General features: G+C 39.9%; 2 protein-coding genes across 11 annotated transcripts in view; both read right to left on the bottom strand.

Annotated features, from left to right (window-relative positions):
- Window positions 1–2395: 2395 nt before the first annotated feature.
- LOC115140583 (eukaryotic translation initiation factor 4E-binding protein 2-like) lies at window positions 2396–9416 on the bottom strand. Of its 2 annotated transcripts, XM_029678924.1 has the most exons (4): window positions 9349–9416; window positions 8971–9135; window positions 3222–3413; window positions 2396–2929 (listed from the first exon to the last, which is right to left on the bottom strand). In XM_029678924.1, exons 2-4 carry the CDS (start codon window positions 9104–9106, stop codon window positions 2898–2900), a joined length of 360 nt encoding a protein of 119 aa, XP_029534784.1. In that variant the 5' UTR covers window positions 9107–9135; window positions 9349–9416; the 3' UTR covers window positions 2396–2897. The 2 variants fall into 2 exon arrangements, with proteins under 2 accessions (XP_029534784.1, XP_064882740.1); XM_065026668.1 differs by lacking the exon at window positions 9349–9416 and having other exon boundaries at window positions 8971–9342.
- A 452-nt stretch (window positions 9417–9868) lies between these two features.
- The window catches only part of LOC115140096 (ankyrin-1-like), an 81423-nt gene continuing 75240 nt past the window's right edge, over window positions 9869–16051 (bottom strand). For all 9 annotated transcript variants that reach the window (XM_029678186.2, XM_065026661.1, XM_029678180.2 and 6 more), the window contains one exon: window positions 9869–13791. Coding sequence is in view for 2 of the 9 variants with exons in the window: in XM_065026661.1 (XP_064882733.1) it covers window positions 13750–13791 (42 nt within the window). In the remaining 7 variants the exon portion in view is untranslated. The remainder of the gene's footprint in view (window positions 13792–16051) is intronic.

Below are 16051 nucleotides of genomic sequence, written 5' to 3'. Positions count from 1 at the left end.
TTATGGCTTTTCAGACCAGTTACGTGTGAACTGCTTTACCATCCTCACCTCAAATCCACATATATTTTTATAGTATTACTGCACAGATTATGGGGAGACATCAGTGCCCCTTGTAAAAAGGCCCAGCCGAGCAATTTCCTAGTTGATTGTGTTCAAAGCAACGGGTATAGGGAGGAAATGAACAGAGCAATGACTAGGAATGGGTCAAGACAGGGGTGGGGAATTGTGGAAAGAAAAAAGCAGTTGTTTATTTTAGGGGTGCCAGGAAGCAAGAGTGACAGGAATGGGGGAATATAGACCCCCTAACAAGAGCAGAATGGTGTTAGTGAAGCTACTGTGTGCATGGCTAGGAGGAGTGGTAAAGTGCAAAGTGTCGTTCCACATCTTCACACTCCCCTGCCCTGAAATTACACCTATCCTAAGTCTCTCTCTTAGCAAAAGGAAAGACACTGCCCTCAAATAGTTTTAACCCGTGCACCAACTAAGAGGCAGGATGCGTTCCAAAACTAAGCTGTTAATGTAATTTATGCAAGTACAGCCCAAAAAAAGTGTGATCACAGTCAAGAGGTCAAATCTGAATTCAAAGCTATCATCAAAGCCGCATTAACTAATAACTAAAGCTCAGTGTTGAGCCCAGATGAATAATCACTGTTGCCTCCATGACAATCCATGCTGATCAATAGTAAAGCAATTTAAACAGGCTGATCTGTTGGGGTGACAAAAGTCTGTCATGGTCATTATGGGGCCTGGGGTTGGACCCTTGAGTGTTTGTTCAGACACCACGGCAGGGCATGAGGAACTGGCCCAGTGGGTTTCCCGTTAGTGCTGCAGTTTAAGGATAGTGACAAGGAGCCAGGTGTCACAGCTTCTCTAGTACGTGTTGATTTTCACACACACTGAACCCTCATGAACAACCCCCTTCTGTTCCCCACCACACACACAGAACCCTGGTGGTCAGTCCATTGTTCAGATAGTCTAGTGGGCTAATATTGATGCAACACTGTTTATGTATCCTAAATGTTGTTTCACTATGTCCTATGCATAGCACCCTTACTTTATTGGTACAGATTCCCACAGAGAAAAAAAAAGATTGACAGTGCATAGGATGTTATGCATTATTGAATTCTGACAGAGGAACATACCTTGGTTCCTGCTTGGCAAGTAGAGCATCTGGTTGAGACTCCTAGTGGCTAGGCAGAATGAAGTGCTAGATTGCAATTTGAAAAATGTCTGCAGGGCCCTGTGGTGTGGTGTGGTGTGTCATTCTTGCTTTGTTCTGACTGGACCCGATACCCGACTTACTGCTAAATAACTCGTTTGACAGAGTCTCACAGACAGGTAATATCACAGTCGCTTGAAGGCTAAATGTCCCAATTTACATTGGGATTTATCAGAATATGTAAGCATCCATTTAATTTAATTCTCTAAATAACAAAGTCATGAATGTATCACCTCTAAAGCATATAATGGATGTTTAAAAAAAGACGAACCTACTTTTAAAATAATCATAGGTCTTGTTGTTCAAGTTCTTCCATTTACAGCCAATATGAATCATAGGCAGCCCAATTCCGATTTCTTTTCCCACTAAATTGATCTTTTGACCAATCACATCAGATCTTTTCACATTAGACCTGTTCCAGAGCTGATTTGATTGGTCAAAAGACCAATTAGTGAAAAAAAGATCAGAAATACACTGCATTTCTAAAATCAACCATATAGGCCTACTGCTTATAACGTGCATACAGACAGTGTGGCTTTTGGATGAGAGGAAGGACATCATGGTGTGTATTGATTACTGCTTTCCAGGCTGCTGGTTCTGGAATGTTATCAGTTGCAGGAGGGAACTTCCTGAAGAATTCCACAGATGTAACTCCTGCAACACTACAAACACAGGACATTTACCGCTTTGCTTCACAGAAGAATGGAAGCGTGCCAGTGGATGTGTAGCCGCGGTGCCGATAGATTCTGATGGATGTGAACAGTGACATCAAGTTCAACCATTGTAGTGCGTTTTGAGTTCGAGCTAAATTTAACATTGACTAGAGGTAAAATTATCTAATGGCTTCATGTACATTTAAAATGAAACGTTTCAGGAAAAGCTGGAATTGTAATTTAGAACTCATAGTAACAATATTGTCTTTTATTTTACTGTTACATTATATTACCAGTGGAATAACCATTTGTGGGTCATTCATTTTTTTCTGTATGATACAAAGGGGTTTTCCGTAGGGGAACATGTATTGCAGTCAGCAACCCATTTACCATGAGACTAATGACACTTGCCAGATTACCGAGAGTGCCCGAGGGTTTGACAGAAGCTATCCTGTGATTCTGGAATACACATACCCATTCTATTCACACGTGTTACTTTTTAGGAAACAAGTCTACTACCAAATATATGTTCTCTTTGCTTTATTTCTTCTTCTTACATACCATGTGAAAATGTATTTATTTTGTCTCAAAACTTAAAAGGTGACAAAAACATTCCTTTGTATGACTATCTGTAGAAATGTAAAGTTTTTTTGAAGGCAGTATTTGAAGAGAGGTGAAGGGTGGGTAGCCCATGATTAGGGTGATTTGAGTGTCAAAATAATTTTAAAGAATGAAAACAATTGTATTGAATCGTTACCTCCACGCCACTCCTCTGGGGCAGTCTTTTTCAGTGTTGTTGCTGGGTTCACAAGAGAAAGGCAACAGACTACCTTTGAGCAGTTTTCACAGTAACAACACCACTGGTATTGAAAGTTAACACACATCAACTAATGGACACATCTGTAAACACAGGGTGACAATATTGTAGCGAGTCTGGACAGGGGATTGGCTGGGCCTCTTCTTTAGCATCATGGTAGTATGTGAAGTTGTTTCACATCCCTCTAGAATGCTCATTTCACCACCAGTTAGATGTCCATTTCAAACTGTGCATCATCCCCTTCACAAACAAAAACACATGTGTTAATTTATTTCCTACTGACCCTATATAATAGCCTATTTGAAGAGTCTGACAGGCAATACTTTCACAAGGTGCAAATATTGAAACCTGAAAATTATCCAAACATTGAGCTTCCAGTAAATCTGAACATTTTCTCTAATTAAATAACATATTTTCCATAAAACAAATTGATTTCCTATGACTGTTTTCGGGGATGTTATTTTGTTGTTGGCACAGTAATCTCTGAGATACGAGTAAATAGTTTTCCTGCTTGACTGGATCACGTTCTTACCAGCACTCCTGTCAGCAGGTCCTGTGATGTTGTTGTTCAGTGGTTCTCCATTATGGGCCTTTACATTGATGATGTGTTTTGAGGGTGGGCTGGTGACCCCTGGAATGTCAGGGAGAGAGTACGGCGGAGTCCTGGCCAGCGGGGAAGTGCGGCACTCCAGCAGGAACTGCCGGTCGTAGATAATTCTTGTACCTAAGGTGAAAGAGGAGGGTAGGGGTAGAAATGTTCAATAAATAGTGATGCAAATGTTATGGATCAAACAGGAGCACGATCCCTCCATAGCACTCATCCTGTTCCGCAGTCCTATTTGGTTGAACCCTCCCTGCACTGAAACCTCACACATCATATACTCTTTCATACTTTTCACAACAGGTGTCTGGATATTTTGGAACACTGAGAACGTGTGTGAAGTGAAAGCTCTACATAAATAATGATAATTAAAAATGTGTGTACTTTTAATAATCTACAAGTGCATAAATCAACATACCGCCCCAATGATTTGATGGCTGAAAAAAACTACAACTAATGGCATCAACAAATTAATCAAATGCAGGGATTGCATGAATCCTTAAAATATATATGGTGCAAAATGGTTCTGTTTGTACTGTCCTCTGTGCTGTCCTGTCCACAGGGTAGTCAGTCACTGATATCTGCTCACCAAAGGGTGGTTCAAGGCAAGCTAGCCTACATATAATCGGCCAGCTGCTTTCTGTGCCAGAATTTCCCACGTTACTGATGAGTGGCCTAAAAGGACAAACCTCAGCAAAAAGGCAGAGGAGTAACCCGTGGGATCCCTCCGTGCATTATCCCTCCTGTTAACCTTGGACTAATATTAGAGCAGGAAACTGAGCTCTCTGCGTTCTATTCCCTATATATGGGCCCTGGTCAAAAGTTGTGCACTCTATAGGGAATTAGGGGTGGGAATTGCAAGGGACCTCAGGATATGATATTACAATACCTAGGTGCCAATTCCTAATTTATTTCAACCATTTGATGTCTATGATTACTAGAAAAGAAACCAATCTAATTTCTCTTTTTTTTTTCAGTTTTTCAATGTGTGTTTTAAGAGCTTATTGCCAATCAAAATAACCAACTTGCTCAATTTAGGCTCCTTTAATGTGCAAATATGAAGAGCGATGTAAAATACTCCACTGGGGCTTGATCCCCTTTTGCTGCAGCTTTCTGCCCCACTTATTGCAGAATCATTAACCTATAGTTTTAACTTGACAATTTATTCTGTGGTTATCTGTAAGATCTGGAAAGGGGCACAATTCTTCCACCTACACAAAGGCAGAGATCCTTCTGAATTGGATACCTACTGTCCAATTTCCAAGCCATCTTGCCTTGACAAAATCCCTGGCCAACTCTCAGCGTAGAACAGTTTTAACTTCTCATTCTGTTCTTAATGAGCACCCAGGTTTTAGACCTGGACATAGCACTGTTTCAGTGGCTACAATTATCTTAGATGATGTGCTATATTGTTTAGATCATAAAAAAGTCATTGCGCTGACTTATATATTGACTTGTCAAAGGCGTTTGACACAGTTAACCATTTCTTACTTGTTCAAAGGTTGTCTGAAATAGTTATTGAACCAATTGCAAGTTGCCTATCTAACGGAATCAAATGTAGTTTCTTCAATATTACGAAAGGTGTGCCACATGGGTTGATTCTGGGCCCTGCTCTCTTCGCTATTTATACAAATAATATTTGTCTGTTAAAACCTGTAACATTCATCTCTACACGGATCATACAGTTATTTACCCCCGTGCCCTCAGTACAGCAGGCCATTCATGACCTTCAACTTTGTTGACTCAATTCAAAAATTGCTTACCGATTTTAAACTAGTGCTAAATGCTAATAAAACCAAATGTATTTTGCTCTCTCCGTCTCATAATATTGACCGTGAGGACCTGCATATTTGCACATTAAAGGGAGCCTAAATTGAGCAAGTTGGTTATTTTGATTGGCAATAAGCTCTTAAAACACACATTGAAAAACTGACAACAAAAAAAAGAGAAATTAAATTTTATTACTAGAAAAGAAACCATCCTGCCTCACTTTGGAAAGTAGGAGGAAGATTTGCTTGAACAACGCTTCTCCCAGTACTTCATTATGGTGATATAGTCTACATACATGCTGCAGCCTCTGTTTTAAAACCTCTAGACTCAGTCTATCACTCAGCACTGTGTTTTATCACTGGGGACAATTTTCATACAAATCACTGCATTTTGTATAGTTCTGTTGGCTGGGAGTCTGACTACCAGAAGGGCTCAACATTGCCTACTTTTTGTATTTAAAAGGGTTCTTCAGAATCCCCAACTACATCGGCTCACTTATTAATTGAAGATCCAGCAACTTTCATCCCCGCTCTCTGGACTGTCTGGTTCTGGAGGACCCATGGGTCTCCACTGAGCTGGGGACTTGACTCGCTGGTCTCCATTGGACAGTTTAGAGCCAATTTGAGGGAGATACTATGTGAGTGTTGTGTTTGTTTTGATTAATCTTGTTGTATTGAATTGTGGATTCATGTTCACAAGGCTTCCTTGAGAATGAGACCCTGGTCTCAATGGTGATCCCCGTCTAAATAAAAGTAAAACAAATTAAATCATCACCTGAGCACCACTTTCCTCACAATCTACGCCACGGACGGACGGGCGCGCGCACACACACACACAAAAATCACAGTATAGTGATTCTCACAATTCTATATGTAATGCGATACTGTGATTTTATTGCGATTTGATGTTCCTAACAACATGATCTGGCAGGTTCTGCTAGTGCATTAATCATCTCTGAATCAGTGTTGAACGCCACCACCAACACTTCAGCTGTCACCAAGTGAAGAGGGAGGAAGTGAAAGGCCTTGTGTGGAAACATTTAGTGCTTTCCTGGATCCTTGAAACGTCCCTAACCTAAACCATAGCCGTTTGAAAATGTCAATTTCAAAAGGGTTACATCAGAGTTGGGATGTCACAAGGATTCTGTTTAGACTTTTCCGTGTGGAAACGCTTTAAAAAACATGACAGGCAACAGTGTCCTAGCCTACATATTCATAATTCAATTCACAATGGCATGCAATCCATGCATTAATCATGCAACAAATATGTTCTCTGGGACTACTTAAAATGTCAGATACTTTTACTTTGCAATGCACTCTAGTCTCTACCTGCTTGCTCTACCTGCTTCACACGATATGAAAGCACTCATGTCAGTTGTTGCACAGATGTAACCACGCATGCATGTGCATATAATGCATCCTATGAATACAACAAGTGGGGTGGCAGGTAAGCCTAGTGGTTAGAGCGTTGGGCCAGTAACCGAAAGGTTGCTGGATCGAATCCCAAGCTGACAAGGCAAAAATCAATTGTTCTGCCCCTAAACAAGGCAGTGAACCCACTGTTCCCAGTAGGCTGTCATTGTAAATAAGAATTTGTTCTTGCCCAACTTGCCTATGTAAAAAAATGTATTTAAAAAAGTTGATGTTGGTGTGTCGCAGCTCTCTTGGGCATTTACTGTTTTCTATTTTTACTAATGCCATACCTAGCCTTAAGTAAAGCCTGTGTCCATGTATGCGAATGATTCACCATTATACACGCCAGAAAACACAGATAATGAAATAATTGCAACCCTAAACAAAGAGTTGTTCCGTTTTAGAATGGGGGACTAGTCCTAAACATCTCTCAAAAAAACATTGTATTTGGTGCAAAGCATTCCTTAAGTTATAGACAGACCTCAGCTGAATCTGATAATGAATAATGTGGCTGTTGATCAAGATGATTAGACTAAACTACTTGGTGTTACCTTAGATTGTAAACGGTCTTGGTTAAAGCATAATGGTTCAATTACAACTCAATGGTTGTAAAGATGGAGAGAAGTCTGTCCGTGATAAAGAGATGCAGGCTCTAGTTCTGTTATCTTTATTATTGCCCAGTCATATGGTCAGGTGGTGCAAAGAACGACCTAAGAAAGCTGCAGCTGGTCCAGAACAGAGCAGCCAGTCTTGCTCTTCACTGTAATCAGAGGGCTACTTTCCAATGTGTGTTTTACGAGAGCTTATTGTCAATCAAAATACCCAAGTATTTTTGCTCAATTTAGGCTCTCTTTAATGTGCACATATGCAGGTTCTCACGGTCAATATTACAAGACCGAGAGAACAGAATACATTTGGTTTTATTAGCATTTAGCAATACTATGCATGCCAGCCTCTCTTGGTTATAAGTTGAGGAGAGTGACTGCATCGCTTCTTGTTTTTATAGGAAACATTAATATGAACATTTTCCCCCAAAATTAACTTACTCCACTAGGGGTCTTTTCACAGCCCCCAGGTCCAGAACAAATTCAGGTAAAGTACTTTTTAGAGCCATGATTGCATGGAACTCCCTTCCATCTCAGACAGCCCAAGTGAACACCAAACATGGGTTTAAAAAACTAATAAAGTAACACCTCTCCCCTATCTGACTTCATTACACTTGTATGTAAATGTTAACTGGTATGTATAAGTTATGTATGTAGTGTTCGGTCAACACATTATACACTTTTAAACGTATGCATCTCTGTTCTTGTCTATTATTGTTCTGTATTGTTATGTTATATGTGGACCCAAGGAAGAATTGCTGTGGCTTTTGCAACAGCTAATGGGGATCCTAATAAAAGCCCTAAATCCTTGAACGGATTAAATGTTGCAGACGCCTGTCATAAAACAGAATAGGAATTGAACCTACAAAGTGCACACTTAAACTCTGATCTAGGAAAAAGCTGACAAGTCCATGTTGTCAATTAGGTCTAATTTGCGGTAATCATACCCATATCCTTGCCCTGTCTGTTTTCATTTAACTTAATTAAAAAAGGGAAAACCTGTGATTTCCATTGCATAATCGCTTCGGTAATTTGCTGGGACGGCAGGTAGCCTAGTGGTTAGAAAGTTGGACTAGTAACCAAAAGGTTGCAAGATCGAATCCCCTAGCTGACAAGGTAAAAATCAGTTATTCTTCAAGGCAGTTTTTTGTTCCCAGTAAGCTGTCATTGTAAATAAGAATTTGTTCTTAACTGACTTGCCTAGTTAAATAAAGGTTTAACAAAACAATCACTCAATCTATTGTTGCCATGCTATAAACCAGGGGTTGAAATAAGCAACGCTTGACGATGAGTTGGTTATTTGAATCATCTGCCTAGTGCTAGGGCAGAAACCAAACCGGGGCCCCGGGCTGTAACTACTACCAAACTAACTCGTTGGCTAACATTTGTGTAGCTAAATAATTAAGCCAATTGACGATCTCTCGTAGTTATGTTGTAGTTGTCTATAAGTTACCACTACTTCCAGTTATTAGCCGAGACAGCTGATTGAAGCAAGATTCCTACTGATATCAAGGCACACCAGCTGGTACATGATGATGATCCTGGTGGTACAAATTAAACAACGTAAAGTTACACTATATACGCTTTGTAGTTAACAAGCGGATGCAAACAATGTTTTGTTTCTGATAGCGTTCCAAAGTCACTGAGAAAGACACGAGTATGTTGCAGGCTGAAGTTAATGCGTTTGTCAGTGTACAATACTGCACAGCAAACATTTTGCTAGAGAAATTTGACTGCTAGCCTTGTCCTTGACTAGAGATTTGACAACCCATCGAGGTTGTGTTCGGGGCACCTGCATAGCTCGAACGCATAGTAATTAGTCTAGCAATCTAATAATTTCCCGTTGAGTTACATATGGCATAACACACATATATAAAGGCTAGCTACTGTTACCTCCAGGAGTTATGCTGAACGGAGTTCCTCCGGGAGTTGTGGAGTAGTCGTGGGGCATGTGCGCCGCGTCGTTTATAGTCACCCATCTGGTCGGAATGGACTTGCTAGTAGTGGTTTTCTGACAGCCCGAAGACATTTTCCAAACACAGGGCCGTTTTCTAATATCTACAAATTAAACAACGTAAAGAACCTGGACATTAAACTTTTGTTGTGGGGTTCTCAGTTCTTTGCTTTGGATCAATAGCAAACCAGCTACTTTTCATAAAATAATAAGTACAAATAATGTTAACTAGTCACACATTCCAAGACGCAAACCTATAGCAGAGGCCAAGTTCTTTATTTATTAAAGGACTTTCGCACACGTTCTTCCAAACTCACCCTCAGCACGCACTCATTGATATTATACCGCCCCCCACTGTTGGATGGTGTGGTTTCTTAGACACAGTATATCGACAAATGTCCAAGTTGGAAAATAGCGAGTGAGCCAAACTGATTTAGGCACCAATCAATGCGGTGTAATAATATGATACTGTTAATCAGTGTGTCTGTGTTCTTGAAAATGTTAGAAACATTATAGTCATATAATGACGGATGCAATGCATGGCTTTTGAGTAAAGGTGACCTATTCAATATCCTGAGCTATTACTGACATAATGCTCCAGGACTTTCATAATACAACTTTCATAATAATTACAACCAATTTCTCATTGCCAGATCTGCTCCCTACCATATCCTTCTGTGAAAGAATACCCCAACTGTGAAAACTTTAGAGCCATTGAAAAACAAAACAAGCTATAGGCCTCTGGCCATCCGGTGAAATGTATTAATATTGTTCACATACATTCAACAGGTAAAATAATACTAATCTCATACAAACTCACACACACACAAACACAGGGACATTTAATTTCTTTATTAATTGTGTAAATGATTTGAGCTGGTGTACAGGGTAGATTATCTATAGATGTCATTGGATTCCACTTGATTAAAAGGATTGTACATTTATATACGTTTTCCATATTTGACCTCTTCATAACAATAAAAAAAGCAAACAAAACAAGTTAAAATACCCACAAGACCCCTATTTTTTCCAGGTTTCAGGCATTACCCATAACTCAACAGTCTCTTGGTAGCTATGATGCCAAAAGTACATCCATAACATTACTATAATCCTGTTGACAAGGGTGCATAGCATTCTAAGTAAATATATATTTTCATATATTATATATATATTCATTTATATTAAAAACATTTTCTGTGCATGTGCGCAGTTGCATTCCTAAGTATTGAGTAATATGCTATTGCGTTAATAATGTCTTCAATACATTCTAAAGGAGTATATGTGTTCTCTAGTTTTTGCAACAGTTAATATTTTTTGCATGAACTTGGTTTATGTCGTCACCTCCATAGTCCTTCAGTTCATGATATTTTCACTATAACTTTGAATAAGTCTAAAGTCCTATCCACTCCTCCCTCTCATTGACTCCTCCGCTCAACCTGTCACTGTGTGGAAGGAAGCCTTAGAACTGGCTCAATCTCTTTTTGGTTATAGGGAGCAGGGATGGAATGGGGGTGGGCGGTGTTGAGGAAAAATGCTTGCCATCTAAAAAAAACCTAGCAAATGAAGTCCCCATGTATTGTCAGAGAGTTGTCTAACACTCTTCTCCCATAGATCCACATAGCCCAGTCTGCTGTCCCTGTCACCCCCCCTGCAGAGGGAGGGATAGATGATCAAATGTCTCAATACAAAATCCTGAGCTGAAGATCTGTTCTCTTTCTCTTTCTCATTCTCATTCTCTTGTTCTGATCATGCATGGATGGGTATTGACTTATGAATATGTATGCATATATAAGAGTGTTCAGTTTTATACAGTTTCTTTGATAAACAACAGATCCTGAGTTCTGTAGATAGACTCAAACAGCCTGACATCTAGCCTTCCTACTCAACTAACATCTACAGAGCAACACCTTACATTCATTATCTGTGGCTACAGAGGCGGATAAAGCATGGACCTGGACTGGAGATTCATTTACATGTATTATTATTGCAGAGTGTTGATTTATATACTCGCTGGAGTGTTTGTGACACATTTTCCTTCGATATGAGAAATGTAATGTATTAGATCAGTTACGGTACAGTGCCAAGATGATCTATACATCTAATATGATGTAGGATGATATAATGTACTGAGGTAACATTACTGTGACCATGTTTTGTATGAATTAGGTTAGGGACTGGAGAGCCTCTGTTATGTCCACCAGTAGTCTCATATCACTTTCACACCCATGCCGATTTACCTCCTTCAACCCTGCACTGTCATTTGTCGAAACTAAATGCTGTTGTACTGTGTCAGTTTCAATTGTACTTACAATCAGAGGACTCATCACATGCATTCACGCACACAACATTCAAATGTTTCCTTAAAGTAAAATATGAATGTCATTAAGGCTTAAATCAACAATGAGTGGACACTTTTAGCTGTTTTTCAGTGTTGCTACATTCCCTTGATGAGTTTGAAAATGATACATTTGACAGCTTGCATAAAACTCAGGGAATGGCTGGTATGAAGTTAGATTCCTTGCCCCCCCAACCTTCAAGCACACACAATCACACACAAAAAAATAAACACTGTTGGGACTGGGAGAAAAACATTTGGATTAAGAGAACTCTCCAACAACCCATAACCAGTTACTCAGTCCACTAACATGTCTCCTTGGTCTACTTTACACAACCACAACTCTTTCTGTTCCATGCAGGTCAAGTGGATAGCAAGTGGGTTACTCGGGTTCTGGCATGATCAGACAGTACATCTAAAGTCAAAGTAGTGAATGATCAAGGGGATCATAGTGCACACACACACACACACACACACACACACACACACACACACACACACACACACACACACACACACACACACACACACACACACACACACACACACACAACCTACTCCTTCAACCAATGTTATTATTGCTTTCCTTTAAACAAACATCCAACAATACATTTCTGATGGGAAACAGGGTAGGGTTGTACAGACATGAAGAGAGGGGTCAGAGGACAGGAGCAAGGTTTGGGGTGGGTTTGTGTGGGCTCACAGTTGTGGGGTCAATATTACAGTTTTTTATCACAGTGATTGGTGGCTGGCTGTCTTCGCTACACTTCTGAGAGTTGCCAACAATACAAACAACACTTACAATCCCAACACTTACAAATCTCAGTAGCTACATTCCTCTCTCTGGCTGACTCTCACCTGTAACCAGCTTAACCAAAGCTACATTATTGCCTATGGTGGTCAAGTTACTTATTTACCCTTATCGAATGACGGGTAGGTGCTGAGATGATCTGTAAACTCTTTCTTGGATATATCCTGTGATATCAGACAGAAACACTGTCGCTGTTGGACAGACACAGCAGAGGGGAGATGCTACATTAATTATTAGGAAACCCTGACCCCTGCTGGTAGAGGACAGGACTACTACATCCACATCGATAGGGACAGGACAGGACTGCTACATCCACATTGAGAGGGACGGGGGAGTGTAGGGAGGATGGGGTGTATAGATGCCTGAAGTGGGCTGCATACAGGAGATGGTGGTGACAGGATCCACCAGACAAACTCGACTATAGCTGTACACATACTGTAGGGTAGGGGAAAGGCCTATTCAAAGTCCTAATAATCGCACCAGCATTTACTCCAATAACATTCACCTTGGAAACACACAAACCACTCAAGGGGAGGTTGGTTATGGGGTTGGGGATGCAAGTCAACACAGAAACTCCTCGTCCTAAAACACAAAGAACTATGAAATGTTTCTGAAGCCAATAGGTGAGATGAAGGGAGCAAAGGGAGGGAGCACATGAAAATCACAAAATAACAAATAACCAGACAAACAAAAACTGACAGATAAAACAGGCAGAATGACACAAAGATTGTTTTGTTTGTTCTTATGTCCACACAGATCAAGATATATAGAATATGCACATAGAGTTAACCAAACAAGAAAACCAGGGCAGATCTGAAACAGCAGCATCATCATCAGCATCGCATAAGGTTTTTGTGACATAAAACACATGTAACACTCAGTCACGTATCATTTAAGTGCATATAGTATGTACAACACCAACATCCTAAGTGTAGGCTACTGGAGTGGGACAGTGGGACATAAGGCTGAAACTAGCCTGTGGTGATGTTTGTTTGTTTGCTAGAAGAGTTTGATTAGTGTGACAAGGAGAGGGGAGCAAACCTTTGCCTAGAGATAATTCAGAGTATTTAACAGACTCCCTTTTCAGAAGTTTCACAAACAAACACTGCCCTTTTTCTTCAGGAAAGGGATGTATGACATATTCACCTTTCCCTACACCTCATCATGACCTCCCATCCCACATGGGAGTGGTCCCCCCCCCGCCCCTCCCATAACCCCTAGTACTGTAGTTAAAGACAGGCCATGCGCCAGCAGTCATTCATGCTGATACATATAACAGGAAGCACATTTTGGTTGCTAGTTTTTTTGTTGTCTCTGTTTGGTTTTTGTTTTATACAAAATCATGCTTCTAGCCTAGTAGTTAATGTTTTTTTGATTGTTTCTTTAAAAAAAAAAAAGTACGAAAACTACAAGTAAATCCATTTCCTTCTCCGGTGCGTGCAGATCATCGGCGTAGCCGTTGTGGTTGTCGTTATTATGAAGTTGGTGTTTTGTCATTCAGATCTCTCTTCTTTTATCTCCATTATTACACTCCTCTTCATGTGCACTCTTCCCCCTGTCTCCTGCTGCCGGTCATGTGTCTAAGTAGGGTTGTTTTGGTGTGGGGTTCAACTCCTGGAGGGAAAGAGAAACAAAGGTTCATATGGCACAAGGACAAGCCTCCCATCAGTGTGAGGAGAATCAGACCAAACAGTTATGTTTTTTTCCGGTATGCAGTTTTCTCTACTGTTTGTAGAACCATCTGCAACTGGACATTTGTAATATAACTGTTTTCTGTAATCAAGAACAAAGAGAGTATCTGCAATACCGGGTTAGCTAAAATCTATGGCGGCGTTTTCCATTAGCCAAGCAGTAACCTCGTATGGAAGCATTCACCTATTAGGGTTTCTAACAGTAGCTAGGTCAGAGCTTGTCAGAGCTTGGATAAAGAGGCAATTTACCCCAACCTTCCTTTCAAGCTTGGAAATAGGGGACTCCAGACACCAGAGTCATATATACAATGCCTTCAGCAAGTATTCATACCCCTTGACTTATTTTACATTTTGAATTCAAAATGGATTCAATACATTTTTTCTCACCTAATACCCAATAATGTTAAAGTGTAAACATGTTCTTAGAAATTTTGTGCAAATGTATTGAAAATTAAATACAGAAATATCTCATTTACATACTGTATGTATTCACACACCTGAGTCAATACATTTTTAGAATCACTCTTGGCAGCGATTACAGCTGTGAGTCTTTCTGGGTAAGTCTCTAAGAGATTTGCACACCTGGATTATACAATATTTGCCCATTATTCTTTTCAAAATTATTCAGGCTCCCATAAAATTGGTTGTTGATCATTGCTAGACAACCATTTAAATCTTGCCATAGATTTTCAAGACGATTTTAATTCAAAACTCTAACTTGACCAGTTGGTAAGCAACTCCATTGTAGATTTGGCCTTGTGTTTTAGGTTATTGTCTTGCTGAAACATTAATTAATCTCCCAGTGTCTGGTGGAAAGCAGACTGAAGCAGGTTTTCCTCCAGGATTGTGCCTGTGTTTAGCGCCATTCCATTTATTTTTTATCCTGAAAACCTCCCCAGTCCTTAGCGATCACAAGCATACCCATAACATGATGCAGCCACCGCTATACTTGGAAATATGGAGAGTGGTACTCAGTAACGTGCTGCATTGGATTTGCAGCAAACATAACACTTTGTGTTGAGGGCAAAAAGTGAATTGCTTTGCCACATTTTTAGCAGTATTACTTTAGTGCCTTGTTGCAAACAGGATGCATGTTTTGGAATAGTTGTATTCTGTACAGGCTTCCTTCTATTCACTCTGTCATTTAGAGTAGTATTGTGGAGTAACTACAATGTTGTTGATCCATCCTCAGTTTTCTCCTATCACAGCCATGAAACTCTGTAACTGTTTTAAAGTCACTATTGGCCTCATAGTGAAATCCCTGAGTGGTTTCCTTCCTCTCTGGCAACTGAGTTAGGAAGGACGCCTGTAACTTTGTTGTGACTGGGTGTATTGATACACCATTCAAAGTGTAATTAAAATTACTCATGCTCAAAGGGGTTTTCAATGTCAATTTTTTTTTTTTTTTACCCATCTACCAATCGGTGCCCTACTTTGCGTGGCATTGGAAAACCTCCCTGGTCTTTGTGGTTGAATCTGTGTTTCACTGCTCGACTGAGAGACCTTACAGATAATTGTGTGTTGGGTACAGAGATGTTAAACACTATTATTGCACACAGAGTGAGTCCATGAAACTTATTTTGTGACTTGTTAAGCACATTTTTACTTCTGAACTGATTTAGACTTGGCATAACAAAGGGGTTGAATACTTATTGACATTTCAGCTTTTCATTTTTAAATGATTAAAATAAAAGATTTGAAAAACATAATTCCACATTGACATTATGGGTATTGTGTGTAGACCAGTGATAAAAAAATCTCAGTTTAATCCATTTTAAATTCAGGCTGTAACACAACAAAAGTTGGAAGGCACTGTATCTATGGCTATAGGGGGCTCTATTTCTCCTGCTTTATGAGAGTGTTGTGCATTGTTAGTCAAGTATGTGATTAGTCTGTTTATAATGTATGTTTTTCTGTCTTACTGACCAAAGTGAAACTTAGTGTAGTAGGTGACATTTAATAGTGTGCCGTCTCTGGTCGGAAATGTCAGCAATCGGAGGAAAGCTACTGCATTCCTCAGAGTGCAAATTCATGGGACATGTTTCTCGTCTGGGTGACACACACACATGCACAAAGCAAGTCAAGCTTTTACATACATATTCACACACCCATAAACACAGGTTCTCCAGATTGTTTTCATTTGAAAGAACAACTAGCCTGTCAACTTTGACCTTTTAAAACAT

The sequence above is a fragment of the Oncorhynchus nerka genome, linkage group LG13 (assembly GCF_034236695.1).
Source record: "Oncorhynchus nerka isolate Pitt River linkage group LG13, Oner_Uvic_2.0, whole genome shotgun sequence".
Classification (NCBI taxonomy): Eukaryota; Metazoa; Chordata; class Actinopteri; order Salmoniformes; family Salmonidae; genus Oncorhynchus; species Oncorhynchus nerka.
The sequence above is the reverse complement of the archived record's forward strand: the minus strand, read 5'-3'. Positions and strand labels throughout refer to the sequence as shown.